The sequence below is a fragment of the Cicer arietinum genome, chromosome 7, assembly GCF_000331145.2.
Source record: "Cicer arietinum cultivar CDC Frontier isolate Library 1 chromosome 7, Cicar.CDCFrontier_v2.0, whole genome shotgun sequence".
NCBI lineage: Eukaryota > Viridiplantae > Streptophyta > Magnoliopsida > Fabales > Fabaceae > Cicer > Cicer arietinum.
The window spans coordinates 29,823,662-29,836,532 of NC_021166.2; the positions used below are offsets into that span (position 1 = coordinate 29,823,662).

The window sequence follows — 12,871 nt, forward strand, 5'->3', positions numbered from 1 at the left end:
AATAATTAAATGACCTATTAGAGCGCTATTTTTACAAGCGCTGTAAAAGACTTGCAAGACTTGCGCTTTCAAATAATTAAATGACCTATTAGAGCGCTATTTTTACAAGCGCTGTAAAAGACTTGCAAGACTTGCGCTTTCAAATAATTAAATGACCTATTAGAGCGCTATTTTTACAAGCGCTGTAAAAGACTTGCAAGACTTGCGCTTTCAAATAATTAAATGACCTATTAGAGCGCTATTTTTACAAGCGCTGTAAAAGACTTGCAAGACTTGCGCTTTCAAATAATTAAATGACCTATTAGAGCGCTATTTTTACAAGCGCTGTAAAAGACTTGCAAGACTTGCGCTTTCAAATAATTAAATGACCTATTAGAGCGCTATTTTTACAAGCGCTGTAAAAGACTTGCAAGACTTGCGCTTTCAAATAATTAAATGACCTATTAGAGCGCTATTTTTACAAGCGCTGTAAAAGACTTGCAAGACTTGCGCTTTCAAATAATTAAATGACCTATTAGAGCGCTATTTTTACAAGCGCTGTAAAAGACTTGCAAGACTTGCGCTTTCAAATAATTAAATGACCTATTAGAGCGCTATTTTTACAAGCGCTGTAAAAGACTTGCAAGACTTGCGCTTTCAAATAATTAAATGACCTATTAGAGCGCTATTTTTACAAGCGCTGTAAAAGACTTGCAAGACTTGCGCTTTCAAATAATTAAATGACCTATTAGAGCGCTATTTTTACAAGCGCTGTAAAAGACTTGCAAGACTTGCGCTTTCAAATAATTAAATGACCTATTAGAGCGCTATTTTTACAAGCGCTGTAAAAGACTTGCAAGACTTGCGCTTTCAAATAATTAAATGACCTATTAGAGCGCTATTTTTACAAGCGCTGTAAAAGACTTGCAAGACTTGCGCTTTCAAATAATTAAATGACCTATTAGAGCGCTATTTTTACAAGCGCTGTAAAAGACTTGCAAGACTTGCGCTTTCAAATAATTAAATGACCTATTAGAGCGCTATTTTTACAAGCGCTGTAAAAGACTTGCAAGACTTGCGCTTTCAAATAATTAAATGACCTATTAGAGCGCTATTTTTACAAGCGCTGTAAAAGACTTGCAAGACTTGCGCTTTCAAATAATTAAATGACCTATTAGAGCGCTATTTTTACAAGCGCTGTAAAAGACTTGCAAGACTTGCGCTTTCAAATAATTAAATGACCTATTAGAGCGCTATTTTTACAAGCGCTGTAAAAGACTTGCAAGACTTGCGCTTTCAAATAATTAAATGACCTATTAGAGCGCTATTTTTACAAGCGCTGTAAAAGACTTGCAAGACTTGCGCTTTCAAATAATTAAATGACCTATTAGAGCGCTATTTTTACAAGCGCTGTAAAAGACTTGCAAGACTTGCGCTTTCAAATAATTAAATGACCTATTAGAGCGCTATTTTTACAAGCGCTGTAAAAGACTTGCAAGACTTGCGCTTTCAAATAATTAAATGACCTATTAGAGCGCTATTTTTACAAGCGCTGTAAAAGACTTGCAAGACTTGCGCTTTCAAATAATTAAATGACCTATTAGAGCGCTATTTTTACAAGCGCTGTAAAAGACTTGCAAGACTTGCGCTTTCAAATAATTAAATGACCTATTAGAGCGCTATTTTTACAAGCGCTGTAAAAGACTTGCAAGACTTGCGCTTTCAAATAATTAAATGACCTATTAGAGCGCTATTTTTACAAGCGCTGTAAAAGACTTGCAAGACTTGCGCTTTCAAATAATTAAATGACCTATTAGAGCGCTATTTTTACAAGCGCTGTAAAAGACTTGCAAGACTTGCGCTTTCAAATAATTAAATGACCTATTAGAGCGCTATTTTTACAAGCGCTGTAAAAGACTTGCAAGACTTGCGCTTTCAAATAATTAAATGACCTATTAGAGCGCTATTTTTACAAGCGCTGTAAAAGACTTGCAAGACTTGCGCTTTCAAATAATTAAATGACCTATTAGAGCGCTATTTTTACAAGCGCTGTAAAAGACTTGCAAGACTTGCGCTTTCAAATAATTAAATGACCTATTAGAGCGCTATTTTTACAAGCGCTGTAAAAGACTTGCAAGACTTGCGCTTTCAAATAATTAAATGACCTATTAGAGCGCTATTTTTACAAGCGCTGTAAAAGACTTGCAAGACTTGCGCTTTCAAATAATTAAATGACCTATTAGAGCGCTATTTTTACAAGCGCTGTAAAAGACTTGCAAGACTTGCGCTTTCAAATAATTAAATGACCTATTAGAGCGCTATTTTTACAAGCGCTGTAAAAGACTTGCAAGACTTGCGCTTTCAAATAATTAAATGACCTATTAGAGCGCTATTTTTACAAGCGCTGTAAAAGACTTGCAAGACTTGCGCTTTCAAATAATTAAATGACCTATTAGAGCGCTATTTTTACAAGCGCTGTAAAAGACTTGCAAGACTTGCGCTTTCAAATAATTAAATGACCTATTAGAGCGCTATTTTTACAAGCGCTGTAAAAGACTTGCAAGACTTGCGCTTTCAAATAATTAAATGACCTATTAGAGCGCTATTTTTACAAGCGCTGTAAAAGACTTGCAAGACTTGCGCTTTCAAATAATTAAATGACCTATTAGAGCGCTATTTTTACAAGCGCTGTAAAAGACTTGCAAGACTTGCGCTTTCAAATAATTAAATGACCTATTAGAGCGCTATTTTTACAAGCGCTGTAAAAGACTTGCAAGACTTGCGCTTTCAAATAATTAAATGACCTATTAGAGCGCTATTTTTACAAGCGCTGTAAAAGACTTGCAAGACTTGCGCTTTCAAATAATTAAATGACCTATTAGAGCGCTATTTTTACAAGCGCTGTAAAAGACTTGCAAGACTTGCGCTTTCAAATAATTAAATGACCTATTAGAGCGCTATTTTTACAAGCGCTGTAAAAGACTTGCAAGACTTGCGCTTTCAAATAATTAAATGACCTATTAGAGCGCTATTTTTACAAGCGCTGTAAAAGACTTGCAAGACTTGCGCTTTCAAATAATTAAATGACCTATTAGAGCGCTATTTTTACAAGCGCTGTAAAAGACTTGCAAGACTTGCGCTTTCAAATAATTAAATGACCTATTAGAGCGCTATTTTTACAAGCGCTGTAAAAGACTTGCAAGACTTGCGCTTTCAAATAATTAAATGACCTATTAGAGCGCTATTTTTACAAGCGCTGTAAAAGACTTGCAAGACTTGCGCTTTCAAATAATTAAATGACCTATTAGAGCGCTATTTTTACAAGCGCTGTAAAAGACTTGCAAGACTTGCGCTTTCAAATAATTAAATGACCTATTAGAGCGCTATTTTTACAAGCGCTGTAAAAGACTTGCAAGACTTGCGCTTTCAAATAATTAAATGACCTATTAGAGCGCTATTTTTACAAGCGCTGTAAAAGACTTGCAAGACTTGCGCTTTCAAATAATTAAATGACCTATTAGAGCGCTATTTTTACAAGCGCTGTAAAAGACTTGCAAGACTTGCGCTTTCAAATAATTAAATGACCTATTAGAGCGCTATTTTTACAAGCGCTGTAAAAGACTTGCAAGACTTGCGCTTTCAAATAATTAAATGACCTATTAGAGCGCTATTTTTACAAGCGCTGTAAAAGACTTGCAAGACTTGCGCTTTCAAATAATTAAATGACCTATTAGAGCGCTATTTTTACAAGCGCTGTAAAAGACTTGCAAGACTTGCGCTTTCAAATAATTAAATGACCTATTAGAGCGCTATTTTTACAAGCGCTGTAAAAGACTTGCAAGACTTGCGCTTTCAAATAATTAAATGACCTATTAGAGCGCTATTTTTACAAGCGCTGTAAAAGACTTGCAAGACTTGCGCTTTCAAATAATTAAATGACCTATTAGAGCGCTATTTTTACAAGCGCTGTAAAAGACTTGCAAGACTTGCGCTTTCAAATAATTAAATGACCTATTAGAGCGCTATTTTTACAAGCGCTGTAAAAGACTTGCAAGACTTGCGCTTTCAAATAATTAAATGACCTATTAGAGCGCTATTTTTACAAGCGCTGTAAAAGACTTGCAAGACTTGCGCTTTCAAATAATTAAATGACCTATTAGAGCGCTATTTTTACAAGCGCTGTAAAAGACTTGCAAGACTTGCGCTTTCAAATAATTAAATGACCTATTAGAGCGCTATTTTTACAAGCGCTGTAAAAGACTTGCAAGACTTGCGCTTTCAAATAATTAAATGACCTATTAGAGCGCTATTTTTACAAGCGCTGTAAAAGACTTGCAAGACTTGCGCTTTCAAATAATTAAATGACCTATTAGACCGTGTTTTTTACAAGCGTTGTAAAATCATTCACTTTAAATAAAAATCATTTACTTTAAATAAATAAAAACAAATTTAAAACGAATTTACGCACTACGTCAGAAATGACATTTAACAGCGCCCATTTTACAGCGCTTTCTAAACACAAGCGCTGTTGTAATTATATTTTAAAAATAACGGAACCTATTACAGCGCTTTTTATGTAAAGCGCTGTAAAACAAGCGCTGTAGTAGGTCATATAACGTTTGCGCATCACGTTATAAGGCTTTTACAGCGCTTGTCAAAAAAGCGCTGTAAACGGAAGCGCTTTCGCGAATCAGTTACAGCGCTTTTTTCACAAGCGCTGTAAAACACATGCGCTTTCATTGAATTTAACTACCTATTACAGCGCTTTTTTCACAAGCGCTGTAAAACACATGCGCTTTCATTGAATTTAACTACCTATTACAGCGCTTTTTTCACAAGCGCTGTAAAACACATGCGCTTTCATTGAATTTAACTACCTATTACAGCGCTTTTTTCACAAGCGCTGTAAAACACATGCGCTTTCATTGAATTTAACTACCTATTACAGCGCTTTTTTCACAAGCGCTGTAAAACACATGCGCTTTCATTGAATTTAACTACCTATTATAGCGCTTTTTTCACAAGCGCTGTAAAATACATCTTTCAAATAATTATATACGTTGGAAACCCTCATATCCTCTACATCTTTCAAATAATTATATACGTTGGGAACCCTAATATCCTCTACGTACTGTGCGGCCATCTACGTTGTCTAAGGTATTTTTTACACATGATCTGTTATGTTTTGAAATTGTCAAAAATTGTCAAAAACTCATACCACATGATCTGTTCTGTTTTGAAATTGTCAAAAATTGTCAAAAACTCATACCACATGATCTGTTCTGTTTTGAAATTGTTAGTTGATATTGGTTTCTTTTTGAAACTTGTTGATATGTTTTGAAAGCTTATTATTTTTGTTACTGCATTTATATAGGTGGTATAATATGGATAGGAAATGGATTTCAGCCAATCGATTGTCAAAAGAGTATGAAATTGGAGTGAAGGAGTTTGTTGAGTTTGCAGTGAAGAATGCAAAAGATCCAAATAGAGTAGTTTGTCCTTGTTTAAAATGTTGTTTTGGAAAACGTGTTAGAGAAGATGAATTAGAAGGACATCTAGTATGTAATGGAATTGATCAAAGCTACACATGTTGGATAAGACATGGTGAGAAAAAAAAAGGAAACATTAATTTTGAGAATAGTTCTACATATGCTTCAACTGATTTCGATACAGATACATATGAGCCGGACCGAGTTGATGAGATTGCAAAAGCAGTTGAAGAAGATCTTCGAGATTGTCCTAAAATGTTTGAAAGTTTGTTGAGTGATGCAGAGAAAGAATTATATAATGGTTGTACTAAATTCACAAGACTGTCAGCGATATTAAAGTTGTACAACTTAAAAGCGAGTAATGGATGGTCTGATAAAAGCTTTACGGAATTATTAACACTCATAAAAGATATGTTGCCAGATGATAATGAACTTCCCAGTCGAACCTACGAGGCTAAACGGATTTTGTGTTCTATTGGAATGAGTTACGAAAGGATTCATGCGTGTCCTAACGATTGCATTTTATTTCGAAACGAATATGAACTACTTAAGGCGTGTCCGAAATGCAATGTCTCTCGATATAAGAAGAAAGAATCTACTCCAGCAAAAGTCGTGTGGTATTTTCCTATAATACCAAGATTTAGGCGCATGTATCGCAGTGAAGAAGATTCAAAACACTTGACATGGCATGCAGATGAAAGAATTAGAGATGGAATGTTTCGACACCCTGCAGATTCCCCACAATGGGCAAAAATTGATCACGAGTATCCTGAATTCGGGATAGAGTCAAGAAATCTAAGACTTGCACTTTCTACTGATGGAATGAATCCACATGGTCTTCAAAGCATCTCACATAGCACGTGGCCTGTGATTTTGGTAATATATAACCTACCTCCATGGTTATGTATGAAGCGTAAGTTTATGATGTTGTCTCTGTTAATTTCTGGACCCAAACAACCGGGGAATGATATCGACGTATACTTGACTCCTTTAATTGAAGATTTAAAAATTCTGTGGGAGACAGGTGTGGAAGTTTATGATGGGTATAGGAAAAAGTGTTTCAATTTGAGGGCTATGTTGTTCGGCACAATTAATGATTTTCCAGCATATGGTAATTTATCAGGATATAGCATTAAAGGTCAGTGTGCATGTCCTATATGTGAAGAGAGTACAAATTGGATGCGGTTGAAACATTGTAAGAAGAATGTGTTTCTTGGACATCGTAGATTTTTACCTTATAGTCATCAGTATCGTGGGTGGAGAAATGCATTCAATGGAAAATCAGAGGAAGGTAAAGCTCCTTTAGCACCGACTGGATATCAAATACTTGAAAAAGTACAAGGTTTGACCAATAAATTTGGCAAACCTTTTGCGGGAGAGCTGGTGAAAACTGGGTGGAAGAAAAAGTCAATTTTCTTTGAATTGCCATATTGGAAGTCATTGTATGTAAGACATTTCCTCGATGTGATGCATATTGAAAAAAATGTATTTGAAAGTGTTATTGGTACGTTACTCAATGTTCCAGGAAAGTCTAAAGATGGCGTCAATGCAAGATTGGACTTGGTCGATATGGGAATAAGAAATGAACTGGCTCCAGTAAAGAAAGGAAATCGCACATATCTACCTCCAGCCGCTCATACTCTATCTAGAAAGGAAAAAATTGTTTTATGTAAATTTCTACACGAAGTTAAAGTTCCAGAAGGATACTCTTCGAACATTAAAAATTTGGTTTGTATGAAAGACCTCAAGTTAAAAGGTTTGAAGACCCATGATTGTCATATTATAATGGAGCATTTGCTACCAATAGGTATACGTTCCATTTTACCTGAAAAAGTTCGACTAGCCTTAACTAGATTATGTTTCTTCTTCAGGGAAATTTGTAGTAAAGTGATCGACCCTCAGAAATTACCGACATTGCAGAGGGAAATTGTTGTTACTTTGTGTGAGCTTGAAATGTATTTCCCACCATCGTTTTTTGATATAATGGTTCACCTTACTGTTCATCTGGTTAAGGAGACACAACTTTGTGGGCCAGCTTATATGAGATGGATGTATCCGATAGAACGATATATGAAAATATTAAAAGGGTACGTAAAAAGTAGAAGTCGACCAGAAGGTTGTATTGCTGAACGATACATTGTTGAAGAGGCTGCTGAATTTTGTACTGAATATCTGTCCAATGTTGAATCCATAGGGCTTCCCATGTCTCGTCATTCGGGAAGACTATCAGGAGAAGGGATAACTGGAAGGAGACTACTGACTATATCAAGGACAGAATGGGAGCAGGCACAATTGTATGTTCTGCACAATGATGATGAGGTTCAACCGTATGTTACAATACACATTGATCAGTTATCTCGTTTGAACATGAATAGGAATCAAAATTGGATAACTCGAGAGCACAATCGAAGTTTTGTAACATGGTTAAAAAATCACATAATGTCAAAATTTGATATAGACCCCGGATCAATTTCAAATAGATTGAGGTGGCTAGCAAATGGTCCGAGCTTACATGTCTTTTCTTACACTGGTTATGTTATTAACGGCTACACATTTTATACCAAAGAACAAGATGATCAGACCACTATGCAAAATAGTGGAGTCACTCTCGTAGCTGAAGCGATGCATGTCTCAAGTGCAAAAGACAAAAACCCAATATATGCAAATCTATCATATTTTGGGGTTATCGAGCGCATATGGGAGTTAGACTACACAATGTTTCGTGTTCCTATATTTGGTTGCAAGTGGGTCGATAATAATAATGGCGTTCGGATTGATGAGTCAGGATTCTTGCTTGTCGATTTTAATAGGGTGGGATACAAAGACGAGCCTTTTATTTTAGCGTCGCAAGCTCAACAAGTGTTTTATGTCACTGATCCTTCTAATGATAAATGGTCTGTTGTCCTATCGACCAATAAAATAAGTGATGATAACAATAATGATGAAGATGTTGGTAATGATCTTTTATTTGCAACATCACAACAACCACATGAAATTGATTCAACTGATGATGGTTTATATCTTAGAGATGATCATGATGAGGGAATTTGGATTAATCCATCGTTTCGTATTGTAAATGGACAAACAAATGTGAATGTCACCAGGAAAAGAAGAAGGGCATCTTAATGTATATGTTTAATTGTTTTATATAAGCTATGCATGTAATCTGAACTGTGTTATTGTAAATATGCATGTAATCTGAATTGAGTGTTTTATACTAAGTTCTGATTAATTTATTTTCTGAACTGAACTGAACTGAACTGTACAGAGAGATTCTCATTGTCATTTCTAATAATTCATGCATGTAATCTGAATTGAGTGTTTTATACTAAGTTCTGATTAATTTATTTTCTGAACTGAACTGAACTGAACTGAATAGAGAGATTCTCATTTCTAATAATTCATGCATGTAATCTGAATTGAGTGTTTTATACTAAGTTCTGATTAATTTATTTTCTGAACTGAACTGATAAAAAGGTTTTTAATGTCATCCCAACCCAAATAAACCAAACACAAAAATAAAATAAAACAATAAAACAAAACACATGAGTTTGGTGAAGAGGAAGGGATTTTGGTGGTGACCAGTTACTACTATGTGGGTTTTGCATGTTGAGCTTGTTTAAAAAATAACATAACAAAACACAAAAACAATAATAGCGCTTATTTGGAAAAAGCGCTGTAAAAGAGCCTTCTAAAATTAACCTAAAAGATACATAATAACATAATAACACACGGAGGTCTTTTACAGCGCTTATTTGGAAAAAGCGCTGTAAACGATCATTTTAAAAATAAAATAATGAGTGTGTTATACCTTTTACAGCGCTTTCCACACAAAGCGCTGTAAACGACTCTTTTGAAAGTGAGTAAAAAAGACATTTTACAGCGCTTGTTTGCCAAAGCGCTGTCAAATGGCTTTAAAAATAATATTCATCAGACACCTAATTTCTTCAAACACCTTGTACGCATCATGGGATTCAAAAAACATCAGACACAAACCCATTTCTTCAAACACATTGTACGCATCATGGGAATCCAAAAAACATCAGACATTAACCCATTTCATCAAACACCTTGTACGCATCATGGGAATACCCAAAAACACATTGTTAACAAAAACATCAGACACAAACCCATTTTTCGCAACATGGCAATGATCCTGAATACCAAGTTTCGATTTAAGAAGGAAAGAGAATGTAAAGAGATAAAAAGGGTGTTGAGGTGGAGATTGAATTGTGAAAGAGTAAGCTTTGATGTTTGTGAAGAAGATGCATAAAAGGAGAAGAGTTTGGTGAAGATGAAGGGATTTTGGTGGTGACCAGTTACTACTATGTGGGTTTTGCATGTTGAGCCTTCTAAAATTAACCTAAAGAGACATTTTAGAGCGCTTATGTGGAAAAGCGCTGTAAAAGGCTTTAAAAAACATTAATATAACATAATAACACACGGAGGTCTTTTACAGCGCTTATTTGGAAAAAGCGCTGTAAAAGAGCCTTCTAAAATTAACCTAAAGAGACATTTTAGAGCGCTTATGTGGAAAAGCGCTGTAAAAGGCTTTAAAAAACATTAATATAACATAATAACACACGGAGGTCTTTTACAGCGCTTATTTGGAAAAAGCGCTGTAAAAGAGCCTCTTAAAATTAACATAAAGAGACATTTTAGAGCGCTTATGTGTAAAAAGCGCTGTAAAAGGCTTTAAAAAACATTAATATAACATAATAACACACGGAGGTCTTTTACAGCGCTTATTTGGAAAAAGCGCTGTAAAAGAGCCTCTTAAAATTAACATAAAGAGACATTTTAGAGCGCTTATGTGTAAAAAGCGCTGTAAAAGGCTTTAAAAAACATTCAAATAACATAATAACACACGGAGGTCTTTTACAGCGCTTATTTGACAAAAGCGCTGTAAAAGGCGTAAAAGGCATTCAAATAACATAATAACACACGGAGGTCTTTTACAGCGCTTATTTGTCAAAAGCGCTGTAAAAGAGCCTTTTAAGAATTTAACTAAAGAAGCCTTTTAGAGCGCTTTACAAAAAAAGCGCTGTAAAAAGGCTTATAAAAAGCGCTGTAAAAGTGTTACGTATATATAACAGTTACCTCTTCAGTTTCCTCTTCATTACGTAACCTTCATCTCAACCTTCATTTCTTCTCTTCTTTTGCAAACCCTATCATCCCGTCCTTTACGAACCTTATTTCCACGATCATCTCCTTCATTTCGAACCTTATTTCCATCCAAGATCATCTCTCCCATTTCACACAATATATTTTCATTGAAATACGTAACCCTCATTACGTATTTCTTCAAACCGTATTTCTGTGAACCATATTTCTGTGAACTTTCTGCAAACCCTCTTTTCTTTGCATTTCGTCTTTCTTCGAACCATCATTATTCAGGTATTGATGTTATTAAATTTTTGTAATCATTAGAATGCATGTTGAGCTTTTTTAAGATATACTGATACATGTTGAGTTTGTTTATAATAATGCATGATCCATGTTGAGCTTGTTGATGTTATACTAAAGTGCATGTTGAACTTGTTGTAGTTAAATGGATACAAACAAAGATTTAGAAGTTCAAAATGAAGAAGTTGGCACCTCTAAGACTTACGAAAAAGAAGTCAAACGTGGTGCAACTATCATGCAAAGGGTGATTAAAGCACGGAGCAGTGGCATTAAATTTGAGGTATACTCTGTTTGCTTATACTCTGTTTGCTGTGTGTTTTTTTATCTTTTTTTAGGGTTTAGGGCATGTACTTACTATATGAGTTTATTAGGTTGGCTGGAACGAGAGTGGTCAGCCAGTTGACCCCAACAGCTCCATGTTTGTAAGCTACATTGGGGCTGTTGTTCGTCAAAATGTCCCAATAACAATAGACAACTGGAGAGATAAGGCGTTGAAGGATGCCAAAGATATCATCTGGAATGACATTCAAGTAAATATTTTGATCTACTCTTTTGTCATTTATAATGTTTTTTCTGTAAAATACATTACTTATGATTGTTTTCATTGCAGACCACTTTTGTTCTTGATGAGGAACGAAAGTCATATGTTTTGAGAGTTGCTGGGAAAATCCATCGTGGATTTAGATCCCATCTCTCAAATTTCTATCTAAAAGATAGAGAAGGAAACACAAATGCTGAACCTCCAAAGATATATCAACATTATATATCAAAGGATGAATGGAGTGCATTTGTTTCCAAACGTTCTGACCCGGCGTTTGTCGTAAGTTATTAATTTATTAGCATTTGTGTTTTATTATTCATATTCGTAGCGTATTTTAAATTTTTACACAATTGCAATTTTTTTTTTATATAGAATATTAGTACGGCAAATCGCGAACGGGCAAGCAACCCAAAACACCCATACAAGAAATCACGTATGGGATATGCACGCCTTGAACAACAAATTGTAAGTAATTAAACATCACTTGTAATTTGTATTATAAACTATAGTGTGTAACTAATTTGTATTATTTTGTTTATGATTTTAACGAATAGAGAAAAGACACCCAAGCCGATCAACCCTTGGGTCGTCATATCTTATGGAAGGAAGCGCGTGTTAACAAAGATGGAGTGGTTGATAATGAAAATGTCAAGAAAGTTGTAGAACTTTGTGTAAGTATATTATCACTTTAATATTTTTTAATATTGTATTTTAAAAATGCTATTGAACTTATCTTTTTAATGTTACATGTATTTTAGGAAATTATTGAACAAAGTTCTGAAACTCAAGAGGGCAACAAGGATACTTGCAGGGACATTCTTGGGAAAGTGTTTAATGTCCCTGAGTATTCCGGTCGAGTGAGGGGGAAAGGATTTGGCGTAACTCCCAAAAGCTTTTTTCCTCAAGAGAAGCGCCAAAAACCTTCCAACGAGGAAGTATTAGAGAAGCTCAGAATCCTATCAGAGCAAGTGGCACTCTTGGTGAATACGAATAAAGACAAGCAACTTCCGGTTCAGCTCCAACCTGAAATACAAATGGAGAGTGAAATCGGGAGTTGCAACTTCGGTTTGAAAAGTATTGGTTCAGCTCCAACCTGAAATACAAATGGAGAGTGAAACCGGGAGTTGCAACGTCGGTTTGAAGAGTATTCCCGAGGTAATTAATTACTTACTACTTACTTGCTTATGTAATTACTTATGTATTAAACAAGCTTATATATTAACTGTACTTATGTTTTAACTATTGATGTAGGGTGTCACTACATGTGTCCTATACCTGTCCTCGCCTACTCAACAAAAGGTGGGAAAAGGAATATTGTACAATACTTCGGGAGAAGTATTGCACAATATTCCGATCCCCGCGGGCCATGTCAAAGTATCGCCTACGGTTGCTTTCGAACCAACTGCACCGTTGCCCATACCGGACAACGATGGAGATATGAAGTTCTTAAGCGACG

At 35.3% G+C, this 12,871-nt stretch overlaps 1 protein-coding gene across 1 annotated transcript; it reads left to right on the forward strand.

Annotated features, from left to right (window-relative positions):
- The first annotated feature begins 11,072 nt into the window (after positions 1-11,072).
- Positions 11,073-12,512, forward strand: LOC140918739 (uncharacterized). The gene is made up of 5 exons (XM_073363533.1): positions 11,073-11,404; positions 11,485-11,694; positions 11,788-11,880; positions 11,970-12,086; positions 12,174-12,512. The coding sequence occupies exons 1-5, from the start codon at positions 11,291-11,293 to the stop codon at positions 12,510-12,512; spliced, it is 873 nt and encodes a 290-aa protein (XP_073219634.1). The 5' UTR covers positions 11,073-11,290.
- The last annotated feature ends 359 nt before the right edge of the window (positions 12,513-12,871 follow it).

What these genes read in the sequence shown, in the direction of transcription:
- LOC140918739 (XM_073363533.1), top strand. Translation starts at nt 11,291, where the DNA reads ATGTTTGTAAGCTACATTGGGGCTGTTGTTCGTCAAAATGTCCCAATA. An exon ending in GTTCTGACCCGGCGTTTGTC is followed by an intron (nt 11,695 to 11,787) that starts GTAAGTTATTAA and finishes TTTTTTATATAG; the next exon opens with AATATTAGTACGGCAAATCG. An exon ending in AGAAAGTTGTAGAACTTTGT is followed by an intron (nt 12,087 to 12,173) that starts GTAAGTATATTA and finishes CATGTATTTTAG; the next exon opens with GAAATTATTGAACAAAGTTC.